This window comes from Protopterus annectens, chromosome 7.part0 (assembly GCF_019279795.1).
Source record: "Protopterus annectens isolate FY-2018-M chromosome 7.part0, PAN1.0, whole genome shotgun sequence".
NCBI lineage: Eukaryota > Metazoa > Chordata > Ceratodontiformes > Protopteridae > Protopterus > Protopterus annectens.
Window position 1 is genome coordinate 518,427,225 of NC_056739.1, and position 24,102 is coordinate 518,451,326.

Consider the following 24,102-nt stretch of genomic DNA (forward strand, 5'->3'; position numbering starts at 1 on the left):
AGTCTTCAAGGCTAGCAGGTGTATTACCAGGTGGAATATAGATCACAATTGTGGTGATGACCTTTTTAGGGTGAAGTTGAAGTTGTGAGATAAGTATGTCCCAATTATTGGGGGAGGGGTAGGAGTTTGGTATTTGACGGACAGTCAAGTTGGACTTGTACAGTAAGGCAGTTCCACCCCCTTTACGAAGTGGTCTGTCTTCTCTAATGATATTGTAGGCGATAGGGAGAACTTTTGAGTTAGCTATGTTTTTATTTAGCCAGGTTTCTGTTAAAGCAACTATGTCTGGGGTGTAGTGTGCTATTGTGGCCTGGAGTTCAGGTATTTTATTTTTGATGCTTTTAATATTAATATTTAGCATTAAAAGATGGTTGGTTTTGCTACTGTTGTTGATTTGCCCAGGAATGAAGTAAGTGGGGTGTTATGTTCTGACATTTGTGTTGGAGCAGTTTGTGTTGGACAGGATGGATTTGGGCCTGGGTTAGGGTGGATATCCCCACTTATGGTGAGCCTGGAGTTAAAATGGTTATACAGATGTTGGAGTTTGGTGAGGAGTGTGAGAAAGTATTGTGTTTTTTTGGAGTAGGAATGAGAGCATATGTGTTTAGTTCTGAATTGGTCCGTTATGTAGTTCCTGAATAACTGTGGACAGATATTATTATAATGTGTGGTGTCTGTATAGGAGAGTGCATAATGCAGTGTTGTGCTACTAAGTTTAGGGATATTGCTAGAGTGATAACTTGTGGTGTTGTAAAGAATTATGAGAAGACAGACTAGACTTAGTTGTGTGATAGTCATGGTTATAAAGTTTAAGTTGTTTCTAGGTGGGGGGTCTGAATAGGAATTATAGGGTTGCACTATATGTGGATGGGGAAGTAGTGTGGGTGATGTAAAAAATGCCTAGTGGGAATGAGAGTGATTGGGAGTATTTTGTGTGGAGCAAGTTGGTGTGGTATAATGTGATATGACTTGAGGAGCTATGATTGGTGGAGGTGATGTGAGGGTGAGCTGTGGGTGTGGCTGTGATTACTATAAATGTAGAGGTAGTGGAGGCGGGAGGAAATAGGGGGCAGGGCAGGGGAGCGGAGACAGCCCGAGCATTAGCGAGGACGAACGGAGCGGGGCAGAGCCAACCAAGACAAGAGAAAAAAGTAAGTATTACTTTACAAATCTGAACACTTTTAAAACAAATTCCTGAGGTCTAATGGCTTACCGGCAAGCAGAATATAATTGCTGAAGAGCACTTGTGTCCTGGTGGGAGACTAGAAATTTAAAGATGGCTCCATGCTCAGCAGGATTCTAATATAGACTTTGTATTGGGGGAGGGAGATAGCACAAGGGGTGTAAACCAGGTGGAATGCAAAGAAACCAGAGAGGCAATCAGTGGAAATCAGTGAAGGCCTCAGAGGGGGTAAGTAATAATTCAAACTACCTGTAAAGTGAAGGAGAGAAGAGACAACAAAGTTTATTAAGGTTGGGAGTGTGTCTTCACATTGACTTGCTGTTTATATATATATATATATATATATATATATATATATATATATATATATATATATATATATATACACATACATATATGTGTGTGTGTGTATATATATACATATTTATATATTTATGTATTTACATATATGCATATGGATACGTGACAACTCATTTAAGATTCATTTGGTCTAAATTGAAATATCTAAATTAGATCTAAGACTCATTTGCCTAATCACATTTGAATGAAAACTATAGTAGGGTATAGAAAATTAATGCTGGTTTGGGTTAGGGTCTTACAGTGGCAGGAATTGCAAGGCCAATTAGTCTGGCACATGTTTGTGCATCAGTAAAGAGTAAACACTGGTCATCACAGTAGCCAAAGAACGGGGAGGGTTTCTGGTTATGGTTAGGGAAAGGCCACTGGAAAGATGAGGTGACAGATGAGCACTTCTCCGTTGATAGATACAGAACTAGTATTGTATATAAAATACTATTTTTTGATTTGTATTTTTAAGGTTTGGCACTGTTATAAACCAAGGCTACATTTTACATGTTAAAAAATGTAAATAGGTTTACAAAGTAAAACTGTACTGTTGAAGAAGATTTTACATACTTCAGCAGTGAGAGTGGGTGGGATGTCTGATCAGATTCCTGTTACATTCCAGCATCCCTGTGAATCATCGTCTGTTCCAGGTGAGGCTGCCTTTAAATAGCTGGAAGCATGAAATAAGCAGTAGTCTATCAGGTGGCAGAGGAAAAAGTATTCACCTCAAAGATATTTGCAGAAAAGAAGAGAAGAGTATATCAGACATAGTCAAAAGGTACGCAAGAACATTTAGAACAGAGTTATGTTGTATGCTTGATTAGAATGAGTAAAAAAAATGTTGGTAATTCTTCATTATATTATTTTGTAACCTAGTAAACTGGGCTCAAGTAATTCAAATGTATATCGCATGAATGATAATCATGAACCCATACTTAATTAGAATAATGTTAAAGTTGTGTGTATATTTTTTCCACACTGCTGATAGTGCTTTTAACTAGGAAAGAATCAGCATGACAGGTTTGTTTTTCCCAGATCTTCTTGCGTGTTAGTGCTTGTATACCAGCAATTACGTTTGTATAAACCCACAGAGAGAGAGAGAGAGTAAACTGTAGGCCAGATTAGAAGGAAATGATGAAAAAATGTAGTGAAATTAATTCAACTTTTTATGAAATGGTAAAATTATACAGGGATGGGTGCTCAGGGGAGATGCACATTGTTTTCCTAACAAAAATGGAAGTACATAATTGGAGCAGTCTTCCAGAGGAACTCTAAGGTGAAAAACCTTCACAAGTTTAAGAATAGGTTGGAAGACATAAAGCTATTATTCTGAAGGAGTGAAGGAAATGGTAGATTAGACAAGCTAAGCAGTCTATATCTAATGTTGGCATGTAAAATTCCATGTTTCTGATTTCAAATCTCTTAAATTGTATGTCACTGAAATATATAACATGCCTTGTTTGCAGTATATAAACGTGTAATTAGTATAGCACATATTTTTATTTTAAAACTGCAATATAGTGTCAAAAGAAGATTGCCTAGAGGTATCCTGTGAAATAAGTGCAAACCGTACATTCTTGGCATTCAGAAGACTGCGTGGGAGTTCAGAACAACTGCATTACAGAAAAGTATTATAAGTACCCACAATGTACTTCATAAATTCAGAAAGAGATGGTTATACAGTGTCTTGAAACAAAAATCAGCTGATAACGGCACAGTGCTCTTCTAGGAAGTATTGCATTGCTGTGAACATAGTAGGACTTAGAATCTACTTTTTTGACCTTCCCTGCCCATATTGTGCTTAAGCTATGGACATTATAAATTTAGTGCATAATCCACTAAAATCTGAAGTTATACTAAAGTTCTTTTTTGCTGATAATAATTGCAATTATTGTATTGCCTGCATGTGTACATGTGCAGCTGGTAAATGTTCTTATATGCTTGGAGTGAGTTGTTTTCTAACCCTCTTCTATTTTTTTCACAGGCCGCCAAACCTTGCATTTGTGTGTTGAAAGGAGATGCTTATATTGCTGTTATTGTTTGGTGAGTTTTTTTTTTTTTATTAGATTATATAACAATTATAAACGTAAAAGATCCTGTGGTGTAACAACTGCTCATTAAAACTTCTGACTGACTATAAAATGCTAAAATGCTTTTGAGACAGAACATTAATCATTATGCACTGGGATAAGGCTTAATAGGGAAAAGGAATTACAATAATGTTCTTCTATTACAACAACATCACTATGTATACTTATCAATCTAAAAGAACAGGAAATCTGGACAAAGCCTAAAATAATAGCAGGAAAAAGGTTCAAAAATAGGGACATATTTTAAATTTTTCTCTTATAAACTTAAGTTGCTAGAATAACAGGGTTTGTGTTAGCATGCGTGTTCTGAAAGATATGAATCCCAAATCTACATTATTATTTAATGACATCAATTTTCAGTGATTTGCCAGAAAACCACAAGTTTTATGAGGAACAGACCAAAAATATCAAGCATAAATCTGGACATTCTGTGAAGATCTGGACAGTTGAGAGGTATGGCAACATATATTATAGCACAGCTGTGATTGAATTAAGATAATAACTGTAGCACATGAAGCATTACATTATGTTCTGAATTTGGGAAATAGGCAACTTTGTTAAGGTCCTCTGTAATGTAAGAAAAGTGTTTAAAAAAGTTTTGGTAAGCACATTTCAATTCATGTTGATCAATCACCATCTCTTTCATAAAGGGCAAAACTACTTTTGGCAAACCTCTGAGGTCATTTGTTTTTTCACAGGAGGGCAATCCCACTTGCTACCTCCATGTGAGGCCTAGCTTCACACCCAGTGAAGTTAAATATGCTTATGAGGTCACACAACAGAGGAGAAAAAAGAAAACTGCTCTCTTGGCAAAAGTTGTTTCACCCAAATTCATTTGATCACTCAGTACTTGGTGAAAGGGCTGTCAGTCGCATAACACATTCCCACACATTTCAGCACTATTAAGCTCTAGTCTATAGCACAGCCAAAAGCCAACATAGAACAACAGCAAAAAGCTTAAACATCCTTTAAAGCTATAATCCATTTTACTTGTGGCCACTACCTATAAGGCAGTGCTAAGTGTGTTGCAACTTTCAAAACTGTAAAATGCTTTGCAGTCCTACACATCATAGGAGATTACTAGGCTGTTGACCCATTGAAATGCTAGTCAATATCCAAGATTGCATTTAGTGATGACTGCCCATATCCAGGAGAGTTGTGGGCACTATCCCCGATAAAAATTTACAGTGCCCATCCACTCGTCCAAATTCCTTTTGAACAGTGTCACAGAGGTGCGCTGTTTCACATGGATTGGTAGCCTGCTTGAAAGATGTGGTAGTCATTGGAAGATAAATCTGCCCAGCCATCATGTCCTATTTAAGTCGCAGGCCACATTTAGGTCCCTGGAATGGGTAGCCATAGTCCCATTTGATTTATAGATAAGCAGCAAGTTCGTTAGGTCTGGGTCTTGGATTGCTCTGTAGGCCAGCCATAAGTCTCTCCTAAGAAGTCTATATGATATGGAGTATAGCGACAGGGACTTTAGTATGTCTGTCTGTGTAAGGCACATGCTAGAACCCCTTGATCTTCTTTGTTAGAGACCTTTGAGGTCTCTCCAATTGCTGCAGGTGCTTAGTACGGTACATGCCGAATGGGAGGTTATACTCAATTATGGGCCAGATAAGTGCTGAGTATGGGTGGGTTAAAACTTCTTTTGCTCTCAAGGCAATGCCTTTATTAATCAAGTGTGATATGTAGAAAGCTTTCCTTACTACAGTAGACACATGGTGGTCAAAGTTAAGGTCACAGTCCACTTGTGATCCCAGGTCCTTTACCACTTCATGGGTACTTAGGCTATTGTTGTTGATTTGATAGTGTAAAGGGACATTGCTTGTGCCAAAGGGAATGATGATGGATTTATTTGCATTCAGTTTGAGACCATGACTAATACACCAGTTGCTGGTCTGCATGACGCCCTCCTGGAGTATACTGATATCATTTGGGGATTCAATGACTGCACCTAGTTTGCAGTCATCTGCAAACTTGGTCAGCCACAGCCCCTTAGTTATTACCTGAACATCTGAGAAGTATATACCAAACACTAACTCCTGTAGCACCCTACTAGTAACATTTCAGCTGGTTGATGTGGACTCACCCACTTTGGTAGCGTGTCCAGCTTGTGAGCTAGTTGGCAACCCATCTTACAACGAAAGGGTTTATATTCAGTTTGCTAAGCTTATTTGTAATTCCTGAATATGGGATTGTGACGAAAACCTTTGACAAGTCAAGGTATGCTGTGTACATAGATTTGCCCTCATCAATGGCCTTGGTCACATTTTCAAAGAAATCCACCATGTTTAATAGGCAGGATCTGACCATCATGAAACCGAATTGAGTAAGCTCCAGGGTTTGGAGATCACCTATGTCTTTATTTATGAGGTCCATAATGATAAATTTCATGGCCTTACAGATGAGGCTGGTCAGACCTATGGGTCTGTAATTCCCTGGGTCTGTTGCTAGGCCACCTTTGTGGAGGGGAATAATTGTTGCTGTTCTCCATTCCACAGGAACAAAACCTGTGGTTAGACTATGATTGAAAAGGGTATTAAGTGGTGATGCTAGTTCATGTTTCAGCCTGTTTAGAAGACAACCTGTGATGTTGTCTGGTCCCACACAGGATGTGTATTTTGCCTTATACAAGGCTTTGAGGATCTGCTCTTCAGATATTTATGGTGGGGAGGAAGTTTGGGGCAAGGTTTGTTGTAAGTTAGTTAGTGATAACTGAGTGAAATTTTTGCCAAACCTCTCCGCTAGCAGGTTTGCTATCTCTGTGGGTCAGTGTGTGTGATAAGATTGGCTACTAGTTCTGCACACGCTTGTGTCCTACAATTTAGGTTATGTACGTAGCTGTAAGAGACCTTATGGTTTTCCTTGGTTATACTTGCTAAGTTTCTCACAAAGGAGTCCTTGGAGGATTTGACAAGTTGTCTTATTTGCCTGTTCTGGCTGAGGAGGGTGCTTTTCCATTGTTGAGGCCTTGCCTTCGTTTTCTTGAACAGCAACTTTTTGCATTTATTATAAAGTTTGCTGATGCTGGATGTCCACCATTGCAGCTATTTTTTACTTGAGGCTCTGATTTTAATTCTTTCTGGTACACCCAAGTTTATACACTTATGAAAGTGATTGTGCAAGGCTTTAGTGTAACAAAAAAACAAAATGGTGTAAAAAGGCAACCAAAACTCATAAAACAAGGGAACCACCATCCTGCCAGATAGATCCATGGTGCAAGAAATGAACTTGTAGTATCCAAGATTTCTTGGATACTACAAGTGTTTCTTGCACCATTGATCTGTCTGGCAGGAAGGTGGTTCCCTTGTTTTAAGGCTTTAGTGTAAGCTTCGGCATAGTTATCACTTTTAGCTTAGGGTGCGGCTTGGGATGCATTTATACCTTCACCTAGGAGGGTATAATTAGACTTAGTGAAGTTTTTTAGTCTGATTTTATCCTTTGTGAGTTCTGGTGTTAGTGCCAGCTTAAAGGTGACTGATTTCTTGTCAGTTTTAACTAATGAGGGTCTGACAGTTGTGGCAGTGCATCTGTTTGACATGCAATATGGATGTGAAGAAATCTGTTCTTGAGATGAATTGTTTGACATCTGTACCTCAAAATCATGACAGGATGGTTAGGATCAGAAGCACAATCATAATTCTCTGTGTTGTGTCTGGAAAAGCAATAATAACATGTACTAAGATAACAATAGGGGCTGGAAATGACCTATAATATTTTTGACATAAATATAGCATTTCTATTCCTTTGTTTGTATTCCTTTTAGATAACTGATATGATGCTGCATTTGTTTGGTATTACTGAATTAAAGACCCAGTGATACTTCTATATCTATACATCTACAGGTAGTAGAAGCAGTAAACGGACAAGGTATATGGAAGGCTCAGCAGACAAAGACAATTGTAGCTAAACCCAAAAACATGAATCAAAAGTATACCCAAATCATCAGGAGTGGAGATATAAGTTCCAAGCAATTTATTTAATACACAGGCTAAAATGCTATTGCTTACTGCTTCATCAGGTGTAAAAGCAATTCATTAAAATACAGCATTCTTTGAATGCTTAGCAGCCAAGTGCTCCGGATTGTGCGGAACGCTCTGCATTTGTGATAGATTAAGCCCATTGTTCCGCTGTTCCGCAATGAGCAGCCGTTACTCCGCTTTGTGACTTTAGGGATCTTGCAATAAAGTCTGCTGGGCTTGGTTTCTGCTACGTGTATCATTATTCTCAGGCTGTGTCATTGTTTTGCATTACTGTAAATGCAGGCGTCTGCATTTACAACTGCCATTTTTTGTATAGCTACAAGTAACGATGTTATTTCTGAAGGATCGGATGACTGCAGTTAAAGTAGCGACACACAATAAAGAGAGTTGTAAGGCGTACAACATTTAAAACTGCAGGATATTTGTTCAAGAAGGTTACATGAAAATGTCAAAGCTGACTGGCTTAGGGATACATATGAGCTTTGTTTGAATGCTTGTATTTTTTTTATTCAGTGTTTTTACTTGGCATGCCGCTCGGTTACTCTGATGTTAAACCGAAGAAGAATAATGTCATATTTAGTACTCTGTGAAACAGTAGTAAATGTAATTGATGTGCTTACTTATAGTTGAATAATAAAATAAAAAAATCACACACACACACATATACTTTGGAGGAAATAAAGATAATCTCTGATTCCCTGCAGTCAGCTAAGTGACATAAGAGATGCATTGTTCTACCTTCTTGACAGTCTGGGCAAAGTGGATATCAAAGAACAATCAGTTCCTAGATATGCTGTGCTTCTGCGTCTTAGCACTCAACTGCTGTCTTATTTGGGAGAATTTCTGTCCCTGGTAGTTTCTGCTCCTAGAGAGATTAATGGCTTAAGCTTAAAACACTGTAGGTCTGCTATCAGGCAAGTATGAAACAGATACAAAATGAGTAATAAGTTCTGTAGACAAAGAGGGAGACAGCTGGCCATAATTCAGATGGGGAAAATAAGAATATTTATTGTGCCCTTCACATACTTTGAGGTCTTGGGCAACCTCTGAATGTACAGGTCCTGACAAAAAAAAACAGGAGTTATGTCCGTAACACTTTTCTTACTTTCATGCCTCTGTAGCAGTTTGTGTGGAGAGAAGAGAACAAGAAATATGTTACTTTGCAGTCATGGTGGGAACTGTGACTTTAGAGAGACTTGAATGTTAAAGTAATGAACAAAGGCAGGGACCTAGGGTTTAGCTAGCCATATTTAGTGTACTTGAGTGAGTGCATACTTTCGAGCATATTGTAGAAATGTTACAGGTGCAACAACACAGAATGCTTAGAACATTTTAAACTAGGGTCTAATAAATTGTGCTGTCCAAAACATGCCTACCTATTAGGAATGTGTTTTGTAAAACTAGCCTTTTTTGGCTATAATCGGCAACAGTTAAAAACAGCAAGTCATTTTCCGAAGAATGTATGGGCAGACATTTAAGGACAGTACATTAACAATGGGTTAACAGTGACTGATTGAAAAGCAGTAGACATCTAAGAGGCATAGTACATTCAATGTTTGGGAGGAAAGGTTTGTAGTGAGTGACATCGAATGTGTGACAGAAGGGTAAGATGACAGATTTGGGGGTCATACTTCAGCTTGGCAATGGAGTACTTTTCTGAAAAAGCAGAGCTTTTATTATTTGAATAAATCAAGAAGTTCCCCAGGGGAGTTGGTCAAATGGAAGAAATGATTGGAGTTAACAGAGTGATGGAGAAGATGCAGGTATTTTTGGGTCCGGCATGGGGATGAATTATAACTTGGAAAAATAGGAGAGAAGCCAAGTAGAAAGAATTTGTTGTTTATGACCAACATGAATAAAGGAACTAGGGGTATGTAGCTGCCTAGCTAACGTAACTGTAATACAAAATGTAGTCTTTTTACTTATGAAGGTAAAAGTATCTTCACCACGTTGTGTGCATCATAATTAATGGAAATAGGTCACTGCTGTCTGAACCATACTGTCTGTATATTGCATTTTATCAATGGTTTCTGCTGACTTTGTTTTATTTGACGTGTGTCCTATTGAATTTTTAAAATATACAGTATTCACTTAGTTCTTCTGGCAGAAAGCCCACTTCAACCGGGTCCCATGGAAATGGTACATTTTTGCGTAGTGCGAAAATAGGGTGTTCCACATTTTGACTGTTTGTCACACATTGATAGGGTCTATGTTCCACATTGGCCTCTTAAGAGGTTGAGACCTATGACTAAAAGGTCACATGACATCTTACAAAAAAAAATTCACTATTCAATTAGTTATAAGCAATTAAAACAATTAAAAACAAAGACTGTGTTTTTTTTCCGAACAGGTTTCAGGGAATTATATTCATTCAAACATGGACAAATGTCAGCACAGAGTAAATTAATCAATTTGTATTCAGCATTCTCTATTTTTAAATTAATGTCACCACCTCTAATATCTGGTGTGACCAACTCAAGTACCATAAATTTAAAAAAAGTATGTAGGACCTTTGTTACAAATGTGTTTATAAAGTGCATTGGTCTCAATACTTCTCCTAATATTTGATAAATGGTTACCAATACATTCTTTTAATTTTTGATCTGTCTTGCCTACGTAAAAGGAAATGCATGTTTGACATTGCACTAATTAGACATTGTTTCGAATCACAATCAGCATAACTTTTAATACTGAAAGTTCTTCCAAATATTGAATGTTTGAAGTAGCCATTTCTCAAAATATGTCTAGAGTAATTACATTTATAGGAAGGAAAAGTGCCTACTCTTAAACTATATCTTAAATTTCTACATGTGCTCTGTTCCTTATAGCAAAGAATATTCTTCAAATTTCGAGCCCTTCTGTATCCAAATAGGGGTTTCATAGAAATAAATCTACGTGTCTGTTGAGATGTAATCAAAATATACCAACTATTAATTATTTTATGCTGAACACAAAAGGATTAATTTACTCTATGCTGACATTTTTCCATGTTTGAATGAACATAATTTCCTGATACCTGCTCTGAAAAAATGCAGTCTTTGTTTTTAATTTTTCGAATTGCTTTTAATGAATTGATCAATGAATGTTTTTTGTAAGATGTCATGTGACCTTTTAGATTTTAAATGAATACAGTCCTTTTAATGAATTGTTTTTACACCTGATTTAGCAGTAAGTGAAAGCATTTTAGCTTGCATATTAAATAAACAGCTTGGACATTACAGTATATATTTCTCTTCCTGGTGACTTGAGTGTAATTTTGATTCCTGAAAAAAATAACCTTTGAGTGGCCATACTCAGCATGACTGAGTTTCTTTGTAAGCAATAGGGGACCCAAAGATTAAACAACATATCTCAGCAGTCAATTAACTTCTGCTGCTTATGGGCAGCATAGTTTTTAGAAGGTGAAAAAAAAGGTTTTCTTTTTACTAAACAATCAAAAGTAAATAAGTAAATCGTGGTAATTAAAAAAACAATGTCAGACTTTTGTAAAAACACTAGTTATGTGTGCCTTTAAAGCTGAGATGTGTCAAATTTAGACTGCATATTTCACAAAGCATGTTGTTTTACTGTTTGGATTCTGATGGTGTGTTCTGGGGAGAGTAAATGATTATAGTTTTATATATGTATTTCTGAAAAAGTAGAGTCTGTATAAACTCTTATCATCATTCAGACACATAAAATACATAGCACTAAGTCAACTAAAAGACATGATAGGCAGGTGAGCTGCCTTTATTGGCCACCTTCATTAGGTTTACTAAATAAATTCCTGTATGCACTGTAGGACACTGTTGGAAATGAAATTTACTGATCAGTAATAATTATAAGTAAATTTCTAAGAATGTGAGTTTGTTCAGTTGCCATAAATTATGCGTCTCATGTTCAGTAAATATGTCGTTTTGTTGTTTTCTCTTTGCTTACAGCTTTACCAAGTCTCAGCCTAGCACAGCAGGACTGCTCACGTGGAGCATGTTACCCAGCCTTTGGAGATATTCTCATAGGGAGAGCCAGTAGCCTTCAGGCTTCATCTACTTGTGGGCTGACAAAATCAGAAGTCTTTTGCACCCCACATGGGGAGGTATGGTTCATTTATATGTCATTTTTATATGTTTGAATAGTCAATCTATTTCCATTAAGGAGCAAGTGCAAAGCTTTCTTCTTTAGTACTTAAAATTATATATAAAGTGACAGAGTACAATACTATAGGATATGAAGAAACATGTTTTATAACAGCATAATATATTGTATGATATAGTGCAATATCATATTTATCAATCTAAGTGGGCTTAGCAGCAACACCCCTTTTCAGGAGTAACTTGGGTACCTAAGACACTACGCATACAGGAGACGATGGAATTTGAACAGAGGTCTACAATTTTAAAGTTCAACATTTTAAACACTGTACTGTAGAGCATCTCTGATATGATATGATATGATATGATATGATTCAAAGGTTGGTACTAGGCTATTGGCTCTAGGGCCTATACAAGCCTAGCCATAACAATTCCCTGGCTATTTTTCCCACAATATTTACTTCCCTGGACACCTGTCTAGCAGGACAACTGACATGATCCCCGGGGTGAATTTCATTTTCTCATCCAATCATCAAGGTTCCTTTTGAAGAGGGCCAAAGAAGCATTCTGCTTAACATGTATGGGCAGTCTTTTCCAGAGTCTGGGGAGTCTCTGGGTCAGGAACCTATCCCTCCAGCATGTTTTGTTTATTGTAATGACAAGGTTTAGATCCCTGGAGCATGTGGCTCTGAGGGATTGGGATTTCTTTAAGTGTAGCATGTCCAACAGCTCTGGGTTTGACATGGCCTTGTATGTTAAGCAGAGATCGTCTCGGAGTAGATACGTGACAGAGTATAGCTGGAGTTTCTTAAGGTGGTCAGCATAGGGCATCTGCTTTAGGCCTGCGATTCTTTTAGTGAGGTATTTCTGCAGCCTTTCCAGTTGTTGCAGATGTCTTGAGAGGTACATACCAAATGGGGCATTGTATTCTATAATGGGTCTAATGAGGGATGAGTACAGTGGAACAATGACCTCCTTTTTTCCGGATGAAAAGCCCTTAATGATGAGGTGTGCCACATAGAAGGATTTCCTGACTGTTGTAGCGATGTGGTTATTGAAGGTGAGACCACTGTCCATCTGTGTCCCTAAGTATCTTATCACACTTTTGGTGCTTAGTGTACTGCCTCCCATGTGGTAATTCACGCCTACATGTTTTTCCCCAAAGGGGATAACTATACATTTCTTGGCATTGAGCTTGAGCCCATGGCTCTGGCATCAAGCATCTGTTTCTGTAAGGCCTTTTTGTAGAGTATCCACATCATTTGGGGATTCAATAATTGCTCCCAGTTTGCAGTCATCTGTGAACTTTGTTAGCCAGAGTCTCTTAGTGTTGGCCAGTACTTCAGAGAAGTAGATTCCAAACAAGAGGGGTCCCAGGATTGAACCCTGAGGTACTCCACTTGTCACTTTTCTGGAGCTGGATTTGGAGTCAGCTACTTTTACAGTGTGGGTTCTGTCAGTAAGCCAGTTGGCAATCCATTGAGTGATGTAGGGATTAATGCCTAGCTTAGTAAGTTTATCTATGATTCCAGAGTGGGGAATGGTGTCAAAAGCCTTGGCGAGGTCCAGATAGGCTGTGTGGACTGCCTTACCCTCATCCACGGCTCTGGAGACTGATTCAAAGTCAATCAGGTTCAGGAGACAAAATCGGCACTTCACAAACCCAAACTGGGTGGGGTCCAGTGATTTAAGGTTGCCGATGTCTTTATTTATAAGTTTCATGATAATACATTCCATGGCCTTGCAGATCAGGCTCATCAGACTAATGGGTCGGATCCCCCCTTGTGGAGTGGGATAATTGTAGATGTGTGCCACTCAGTGGGCATGAAGCCTGAGGTGAGGGTATGATTAAACATGACACTTAGGTGAGGTGCCAGTTCATTTTGTAGTTCATGTAGTACACAGGTCTGGATGTCATCTGGTCCCATGGATGCTGCATTCTTAGCTTTGGAGAGTGCGTTTTTTTACCTGTGTGGCCGTTATTACCAGAATTTGGCAGTCTTCCGGTATTGAGATGGGCCATTTAGGGGGTGTGAGGGGGGTGAAGTTGGCACTGAATCTATCTGCCAGGATATTGGCAATATCCTTGGGATCAGTATATTTAATGCCATTCTGTTGTAGCTCAGAGCAGATCTGAGCATTGCCATTTAGATTCTTGACATAGTTATAGAATGCCTTGTGGTTGTCTTTAGAATCTTTGGCAATTTTATTTTTGTAACTAGCTTTGGAGGATTTTATGAGGGATCTCCGCTTCTTACTGAGGCTGGTAAGGGAGTTTTTTTGCATCCTGGGATTTTCCTCTTTTCTGCAACAGTTTCTTCCTTTTGTTGTAAAGTTTGTTTATGGCAGGGAACCACCAGATTGGCTTCCTTTTTTAGGAGTAGATCATCGTGGTTCTATTTGGGATGGCACGATTCATGCATGAGTGGATGTGCTCATACAGTGTCTTAGTGTAGGACTCAGCAGTCAAACTTTCAGTTCCTGTCTGCATGGGTGTCATGAAGTTTGTAACTTCTGACTTAGTAGCATGAAGTTGGCTTTGAAGAAGTTTTTTATGGAGGTTTCCTTACTGGGAGTGGGGATGGGATGTGGATGTTAAGGGTGATTAGCTTATGGTCTGACCTGACCAACGAGGGGGTGACCATAGGTGTGGAGCATCGATTTCCCATGTTGGTAATGACCAGGTCTAGGATATTGGAGCCCCTGGTGGGACTATGGATTAATTGATCCAGGGCACTGGAATTTATGAATTACAAGAACCGTAGGGCAAAGGTGTTGGTACACAAGTAGTTTTCCCAGTTAATGGCAGGGTAGTTGAAATCACCCAGTATTAGGGTGTTTGGCTGTATATTAATATTTTCCAGTGTGTTTAGAAAGGTGTAGTGAGAATCTTGGGGTATGGTGGGGGATCTGTAACAAGCTACACTTTGGATTGCAGTCTTACCTAGTGTTAGTTGCACCTGGAGAATTTCAGATGCATTGCATTGGGCAACTAACCTGATGGTGTGAATAATATCCTTGGTGAATATGGACACTCCTCCACCTTTAGTGTTTCGATCCTGGTTTGGTGGCTGAAAAGTGTGGTAAGGGTTGTAGCTTGGTATTGCTGGGGTGCTATCTGGAGCCTTGAACCAGGTCTCAGTTACTGCACAGATATCTGTGTTCTCCATTTTTAGGAGTGCCACGAGAGAGTGCATTTTGAGGTTTAGACTTCTAGCATTGAGTAGCATTACCTTCAGATTTTGCATGCTTGTACCTGTTTTTATGGTGGTGGTTTTGTCCTTTGAACTTTGCCTATAAAAGGCACTATAGGGGTGGCAAGAGTCTTAGCCAGTAACCAGAATCCCAGGGGTGACAGGTGCAGACCATCTCTGGCAAAGCATCGTGGTCTGTCGATCATGTCATCCCAGGCAGACAGATACTAGATCCCCTTTGAATGACACCAGAAGTTCAGCCAATTGTTGAAGTCAATCATTTTGTCCTTATACTATGGTATAATTCTGGGCAAAGGCAGGATGCTACTCAGGGCAAGGGTCATACCTGCCTGGGCCACATGGTCCGAGAGCTCTTCCATGTCTCTTTTCATGTAGTCCAGGGAGGTACATCTCAAGTCATTTACTCCAACATGGACAATGATAGAGTCATATTTGTACTTGTTGTGGAGTGACTTGAGTTATGTGGTGGATCCTGGCACCTGACAGGCAGATCACTGTAATTTTCTCCTTGTTCAGCCTGGTGAGTGGGACATCAGTGTGCCTAACTACAGAGTCACCTATGACCAAAGTGTTAGGTATGTTGTCTTGCCTTGGGGGCTGTTGCTGGGTGGCACACTGGTGTTGTGAGCTATGTGACACTTTTGTTGTGATTGGTGTTTATTTGCGTTTCAGCTTCAGAGGTCCTTGTTGCTTGGGCAGGTTACAGTTAAGGACCTCCGCATATGTGGATTTAGTGTTGCTATGTTTGGGTGTTGGTGGTGTGAGTTTAGAAGGGCTATGTGTTGCTTGAGGTGTAGTGTGGGTGTTAACCTTCTCTTGACTGTCTAGCACAATCTTGGGTGGAGAGAGCTTTGCTTCCAGTTTGGCTATGTAAGTGCATCTCTCAGGTTGTAGTGTTGGGTGGTAGGAGGACAGGGTTGTCTGTGTACATGAGGCAATTGCTGCATTGCCCCAGTATGCCCAGATTCACCAGGTGGACAGGAGAAATCAACAGAAGCTGGCCCCTGGACATGCCTGATTTGGTGCTTTTTTTTTTGAAAAGTACAGGAGTTGTTTTCCTTACCTTAGCAAGGTACTTTGCAATTATAGGCTGTTTAGTGCCTATGATTAATTTCTCCGTATTAATAAGGAGAGTTTAGTGCTTGTATCAGTTTAAAGCTTCCTAGTGCTTTCCAGCAGGTATTAGAGCAAGTGCTAGTCACAGGGATACTTAAAGGCAAGATGAAAAAAAAATGGTTTATTCTAAACACTGCAGTATGCACTAGAGAAGTTAGATGTGAAAGTAGGTAACTTAAGTTTTACCTGTCTAAAAAGTTAAGTTTTAGTGGAGAGTCACCATTTTTAAAATGGCAAGATAGATTGCAAGGGGGTGATCACTTTTGTATTTTGGTACTATGGAATACAGTAGAATGGCCAATAAATTTAAATAGTTGAAGGGGAGTACTTACTTTCTTTTGGCTTTTCCCGGTTAGGGGTCGCCACAGCAGAACTCCGGTCCGCTAATGATTGGCAGTTGATTTTGACGTACTGGCTTGCCAAGCCTGAAGATTTCACAAAATGATAATTTTGTGTTTACTCACACAAGCCAGTGAAAGCAGAGAGGAAATGAGATATGTGGTCAAATTAACATAAGAGGCAGGCAACTAGAAAGACAGTGGTATTTAAGAACACGACAGTGACAGGTTGAGGGGATAGTGTAAATTTTGCCTGACTTATAAGAGACAGAGTTGTAGTGTCTTTTGAAGTTTTAATATGCAGTTAAAAGCAGAACACAAGCAAAACACAAGGTAAAGAAAACAAATCACAGCACTCAAAATATAAAAAGGCAATAAACTAATACAAAATACAACAAATAAAAAGCAAACCAACCTTTCCCTCACAGCAAAGTGTAGCAGAGTCTGGGTGAGCCTTTCCAATAAATATGATAATATATGACAGTATTCACAACTCATAACAGCAGACACCCACCGAGTCGTACTGTACTTGTTTTCAGGGATACCCCAAACAGTAGCAGGAATGCATAAAACCCTAAGCAAATTTTGTGTGATCTCATCAAGACACATGACTTGTATAAAATGTACTCATTTAGCAATGACATTACATTACATTACTTATAAATGCTATAAAGTACAGTATGCTATAATAAACATAATATAATATGTAACGAGTGGTGTAGCCCAGTGATCAGTCTTGGGGTCTCTGTTGTTTGGGATATCCCTGTATTCTTCCCTTATAAGACCCATTACTGAGTACAATACCCCTTTTGGCACATAAAGCACATGCAGCAACTGGAGAGACCACAGAGGATCCTCACCAGTAGAATGCAGGGCTTCAAGCATCTACCCTACACAGGTAGGCTAAATGCCCTGTCCCACTACTCAGTCTCATACAGACTCTTCCGAGGTTACCTCTGTCTGGCATACAAAGCAATCTCAGACCCCACCTTGATGGGGCTGCTGTATATCCTCAAGTCAAGCTCCACTTGAGTAACCTGCATGTGTGACTTCAACCTGGTCTGTGACATCAGTATGACTTGTTGGGGAGATAGACAGATTTGTGTCCCAGAGACTCCCCCTTCTGTGGAATAGACTCCCTTTCCATGTCAAGCAGAATACCTCATTAACCCTTTTTAAGCACAACTTGGATAACTAGATGGGGAGCAGAAACTGCACACCTTGGATTCTGCCTGTGTCCCTGCTAGACAGGGGCATCTGGTGCTGACTTATTGAAACATGGGCTAAATTCTTGGCTAGGCTTGTAAGGGCCTCAGGGCAAATAGCCTAGTAACTTCCTATGATGCAATTTCAGGGACAATAGTCACTCATCTTACAATTATTAAAAGGCTATACTCTAATGTGCGGTTTCTGTTTAAACAGATTTTGGTTCCTTTCTGCTTCATGTTTGTTAATACATTCATCAGAACTTATTTTGCCTACATTTTGGCTGACAAAATGCATTAATAGAAATCCCAGAATATAAAGGAGCTGACATTTGAGCATTTAGCAATAGCAATTACTTTCAGTTTTCTGTAAATCAAGTAAAAGATTTAGCTAATTTCAGACTGTCTTTTCTGTTTATCCTTTTGTCTTCCTTGATAATTGTCATTCAAGTTGGGCTATTAGGCCTGCAGGAAAACAAACCTGAAAGCAATCTGATGAGGCAATGCAGTGGTAAATTGGGTTGTTAGAGTAGCAATAAACAAATGTAGTTTAGTATCAGTTAAAAACAATTACTATCAATTAACAAGACTGAAACAATTCAGGGAATGGCATCCTCACAAAGGACAATTACCAAAATAGATTTCTTCAAAAGATGCTTCTTAACCTCTCCCCAAAAACATGAGCTTGTGCGTGTATCCACACACACACACACACACACACACACGCACACGCACACGCACACACACACACACACACACACACACACACACATGCACACACACACACACACACACACACACACACACACACACATAGATGCACAGACATGCACAAACAAGCAGACCAAATAAGAATGCAAGGGTTTTTCCACCTATATCCAACTCACTACCATTCTGAAATGGTCACTCAAGGGCCATGATACAATCAGGAGCACACTGTTGCATGTTAATCCTTTTTAACTTCAGAACTTACCAAACAAAATGTTAGAGAAAATTCCAGACTAGACCATTATTAAGACTGGCAAAACACTGGGATGATATGAGGATTGAAGTCACAAAATAATGACATGCATTCAGATCTCTCAACTTCTCAATGCAAAAAATCTGGACAAAGCCAAAAATAAGGGGGGGGGGGGGACAAATGCCCAAATATAGGGACATATCTAGAATATTACTCCTTTAAACTTAGAAAGTTGTGAGAATGACAGATCTTCCATCATTATATATTTTCTGAAGGATATGAAGTATGAAATTCAAATGATTGCCATTATTTAATATTATTTAGTGACTTCAATCATTTTTGATTTATCACAAAACCACAAATTTTATGAGGAACAGACCAAAAGTAAGAGACACAAATCTGGATAGTCTGCAAAAATCAGGACAGTTGAGAGGTATGCATGCATTTGAGTTTCAGACTTCAAATCCTTCATAAAATGCATGTTAACACAAACCCTGGTATACTAGCAACTTTCTAAGTTTATAGGACCAATATGTAAAATCTGTCCCTGTTTTTTTGGCCTTTGTCCCCCATTATGTGAGGCTTTGTCCAGATTTCTTGCACTGAGAGATTGAGAGACATGCCAGTGAGGTACTGTAAAGCAGGTGAGACATTGAGTAATGTAGCTGTGTTCTGCAGGGTTTTCTGGTCTTGTGGTGAATTTTGGCATTTCTGCAGCATCGTGCGCCAGTGCAAACATTTTGGTAAGTATATCAACCTTCTTCACTGCCTGAGCCAAAGCAGTCACATGCCACACTTAGATGCGTGGTGCCTCCTGGTGTTCCATCAGGTCTACTATGTACAAAGATGTTACTTTTTATAGGTTAAAAAGTGCCATGGAATAAAGAAATAAGGGCATGAAGCTTCCTCATAGTAACTTAAGGACTCCACAGTGATCAATGCTACAGTGTTGGTTGCTGCTAGCTCAGCAGCCCTCATGGGGAGTGTAGTATGGCTGCTGCTGCTGGCTCACCCCCCCCTGGGGGGGGGGGGGCAAAGGTGGTGTGGCTGCTGCTGGCTCATCCATCCTTGTGGAATGGGGGTGGTGTGTCTCACCTGTCTTGGGGGAGGGAGGTGGTGATGCTCATCTATACTGGAATGGTGGTTCCCCTCTCCTATCCTGGAGATGGTGGGATGTGTCTCACCTATCCTGGGGGAGGGTGGTAATGCAGCTAACCTATCCTGGGGAGGGAGGTGTTATGGCTCACCTATCCTAGGGGGAAGGAGATTGTGCATCTCACCTATCCTGAGGGAGAGAGGTGATGTGGCTTATCTGTCTGGGGGGGTAGGTGGTGTGGCTAAGCTATTCTGGGGCAGGGAGGTGATGCATCTCACCTATTCTGAGGGTCGGATGTAGTGGGTCTCAACTATCTTGGGGGGTGGGCAGTGGTGTGGCTCACCTATCCCGGGAGAAGGAGGTGATGCATCTCACTTATCTTGGGGTTGGGAGTTGGAGTAGCTCACCTATCCTGGGGGAAGAAGGTGGTGTGGTTCACCTATCCCCAGGGAGGGAGATGGCATGGCTCACCTTTCCTGGGAAAGAGATGTAGTGCAGCTTACCTATCCCGAGGAAGAAGGTGGTGTGTCTCACCTATCCTGGTGGAAGGAGTTTGTGTCTCATCTATCCTGGTGGAGGGAGGTGGTATGGCTCACCTATCCTATGGGAGGGAGGTAGTGTGGCTTCCTCCTCCTGGGGGGAGTGAGATGATGTGGCTACTGCTGTCTCCCTTATCCTGGAAGAGGGGTGTAGTTTGGCTGCTGCTGCTACTGGTTTTGCCATTCTGGGGAAGGTAGTGAGGGAGGTGGTGCGGCTGCTGCTGGCTTACTCATCATGAGGGAGGCATGTGGTTTGGCTGCTGCACTGTTGACCTCCTTAGGAATATAAATGTACTACAGGTAATAGTTATAGGGCAGGAACACTGTGATGATGAGAAGTTGCTTCCTTGATAGGAGCATGGAGGGCATCTTTCAGGCAGCAGCATACAATGCCATCTCAGCCATGGCAGGGATGGAGATTTATGATCATCACATGCCGGTCTACATAGTAGCCTTTTCCATAGCACCTAGCTCCCACTCGGTAGGCTGGGGTGCTGATTCGGATGTTACCCTTAGCAGGGAAAAAAGGGCTGTATGGCTTTTGCCCTGTCATAGGAATGAAAGATTCTTGCTTTCACTCTCTAGGGAAAATAAATGGGAAGTTTGCTCAGAGGCATAGAATCTACTGGCCTGACCAAGAGGAAGGTCAGAAGAACAAAACATTGTTATTGTTTATACTTGGTTTTGTGGCTACAGTGTGAGCTGTTGTGTCACACCTTTCAACAATATTTATAATCTGATCTGAATTCTTTGCCACCTGTTCTACAAAAGCAAGAAGAAACATATGACAAAATGTTTTTAGCCAGGATGCATGAGTGTTTGTTTATTTTTTTTTAACTGGTTAAGTGACTTTATCTAATAGATCATTCTTGGCTGAAGACCTAGGCAGAAGCAGAATTGCTGTGCAGTTACCTACAATCCATTATTGATGCAACACTTTAATCTGAAAAGTATATATAGAGTAGATGAAGTCAAGAAATCAACATGCCAAAATAAGACCTCTGCTTAGCAATTTAATTGGATAACACAGATATGTAGCTGGTAGTATTTCTGCCTCTCAGTACTCAGTTCTCAAGTTTGCTTCTTGGCTGTGGTCCTCTCCCACATTCTAAGGTAACTGGTGACCCTTCAAAGTGGGTGTACACATGTTTGTGTGTGTGTGTGTGTGTGTGTGTGTGTGTGTGTGTGTGTGTGTGTGTGTGTGTGTGTGTGTGTGTGTGTGTGTGTGTGTGTGTGTGTGTGTGTGTGTGTGTGTGTATGCACATGCATGTACGTGTGCATATATGGGAATTTTTGACGGACTGGAGACATTAGAGCCTTATCCATGACATGTTTCTCTCCCTTGTGTCCCCTGAGTGCCATGTTAGTCTCTGGCTTCCCATGACCCTAAATGGGATTATGCTGGTAATCAGTGAATGAATAAATGAAGGACTGAGCAATTTAGTTTGAATATAGGGGAATAAAGACATAGAAAGCCAATAATATAAATCAGACCTCTTTCTAATATCCTTATGGTCACTAACTTCACTGTTACACTTAATTAATCTGTTTTTGTAAGACTGATTTTATTTTATGACCATTAAATTCCACCTGTAGTTTCTCATTAGTTCTAAAGAAAATTTTATTAATTTACTTTTTAATTGAGTAGTTAAAGTGTTCTAAATATGCATCTGTTAGCCGCAACATACACTATATACAAATACCACTACAGGCAATACAAAATGTTAATATATTGACATAGGTTAAATGCTAATACATCACAGGCAATGCAAAATGTTAATATACTGACATAGGTTAGATGCAGATAAAGCAACAGGCAATATAAAATGTTACTATGTCTACATAGGCTGTATGCAAATACAGCAAAAGGCAATACAAAATGTTAATATATCTACATAGGGTATATGCAAATACAGCAACAGGCAATATAAAATGTTAATATATTGACAAAGGCTATATGCAAATACAGCAACAGGCAATACAAAATGGTAATATATCAACATAGGTTATATGCAAATACAGCAAAGGGCAGTACAACATGTTAATATATCGACAAAGGCTATATGCAAATACAGCAAGAGCAATAATATTAATATATCAAGTATTTGTATAAAAAGTTGTACAGAGATGTAAAATATAGAAGAGAAACAGATGCAAAACTAAACGAATATAGGCAGACAACATGCCAATTATGAGCAGGTTCCAGTTAAATTATGTGCAAAGAGATAAAGCTATAGGCACTAGTATATTCCTGGAGAGACAGTAACTTGTTAGACATTACACATCATACTAATGCCTTGGAATCTGTTAAGTCACTAGTAGTATCAGTAAACTTATAACCTTAAAATATTTAGTATACTTGAGTCATAAGCATTATGTTATAACTTACACCTTGAGGTCTTTAAATATAATGGAATGTGGGAGTATTTTTTCCACTGTATCCATACAGTGGATGTTTGGGTAATAACAGACTACACTTAGAGAGGATAAATGAATTTTACATAGTTGTGTTCTCAAAGTTTCCTTCAGAGGAAATTAATTATTATAGTCCAAAAAACTGGCTATAATAAACATATGATACATAATTATAATGTCACGTGTGCCTGCAGTCATAGATTTCTTGCAGATCTCAAGAAAGGCTATTCCATATACAAGAAAGTGCATCTGGATAAGCCTTCTGTGCTCAGCATTGGAATGGTTCCTATGGATCTTTAGCATTGAAGAAACAAGGCTCATTGAAATGCAGACCTCGCAGCTGCAACTAATTTTGTCTTGAAATTTGCTATGTGTATCATTATACTTTATTCAGCTGCTCCTACTTAACTATCTTCTATCTTATTATGTTAGTTTGCTGTTCTGTGTGCTCTTAAGTGTACAAGTGCTCTCATTCTGCACTTATTACTGCTTGTTAGTAGCCTGATTGATATTCTAATATTAATATTCTAATTAATATTCTAATCATCTTAATTTTGGTTGTAGCACTTGGGCTTCAGGCCATTTAGTTTACCTTTAGGGTTTTTGCAGACAAACCCTTATCAACCCTGGTCTCCATAAGTCCGCCAAGTATTCAGAGCACTATCTCTGGACAATTCCCATCAGTTTCCCCTACCAGCCTGGTTGACATGGGCATACTGAGACAGTATAGCAACTGTGTTAGGTTCATGGACAGTCCCCTTCTCCTAGTACATAATTCTTCTATTTACGAGAGATGCATCTACATCAGTAAGCTGGAATCCATGCTCTCTCACACCAAAGTCAGTACTCCTGACAAAGAGGAGATTGCAGGTAGAAGCACCACACCACCCACATCATAGAGCCACACACCCACCTATGAAGGGGTCCTCAACAAAAACTTACCTAAACAACAGAGACCCCCAAAACACAGTCACAAACATTCCACACACAACACCAATCACATCACACACAGTAGTCGACACACCATTAGGTATAACAATAAACCAATGCAGCCCATAAAGCATAACAATAAACAAAACATACTAGTCATTAGCGACTCAATAGTGAGACGCACTGATATCCATATCATTGTCATTAGGCTCAACAAAGAGAAGGTCCCATTAGATGTTTGTCAGGCGCTAGAATCTGCCACTTCACGCATGCACTTAAGTCTCTCCACAACAGGTACAAGTATGGCTGTGTCATTGTCCATGTTGGTGTGAATGATTTGAGACGTACCTCCTTGGACTATATGAAGAGAGACATGATTGAGCTCTCAGAGTATGTGCTCCAGGCAATGATGACCCTTGCCCTAAGCAGCATCCTACCTTCATCAAGAATGATTCCACAATACCAACAAAAAATGTGTGACTTCAACAATTTTCTTAGTTTCTGATGTCATTCAGAGATGGCCTCCACCTGTCACTCCTGGGGTTCTGGATCTTGACCAAAGCTCTTGCCTCCCCCATTGTACCATTTTTTAGGCTATGTCCCAAAGTCA

At 39.6% G+C, this 24,102-nt stretch overlaps 1 protein-coding gene across 1 annotated transcript in view; it reads left to right on the top strand.

Moving 5' to 3' along the window:
- The first annotated feature begins 2,182 nt into the window (after positions 1-2,182).
- Positions 2,183-24,102, top strand: part of LAMB3 (laminin subunit beta 3) — a 366,988-nt gene continuing 345,068 nt past the window's right edge. The window contains exons 1-3 of the mRNA XM_044077133.1: positions 2,183-2,306; positions 3,513-3,571; positions 11,528-11,682. Coding sequence (XP_043933068.1) covers positions 3,547-3,571; positions 11,528-11,682 — 180 coding nt within the window. The 5' untranslated portion in view covers positions 2,183-2,306; positions 3,513-3,546. The remainder of the gene's footprint in view (positions 2,307-3,512; positions 3,572-11,527; positions 11,683-24,102) is intronic.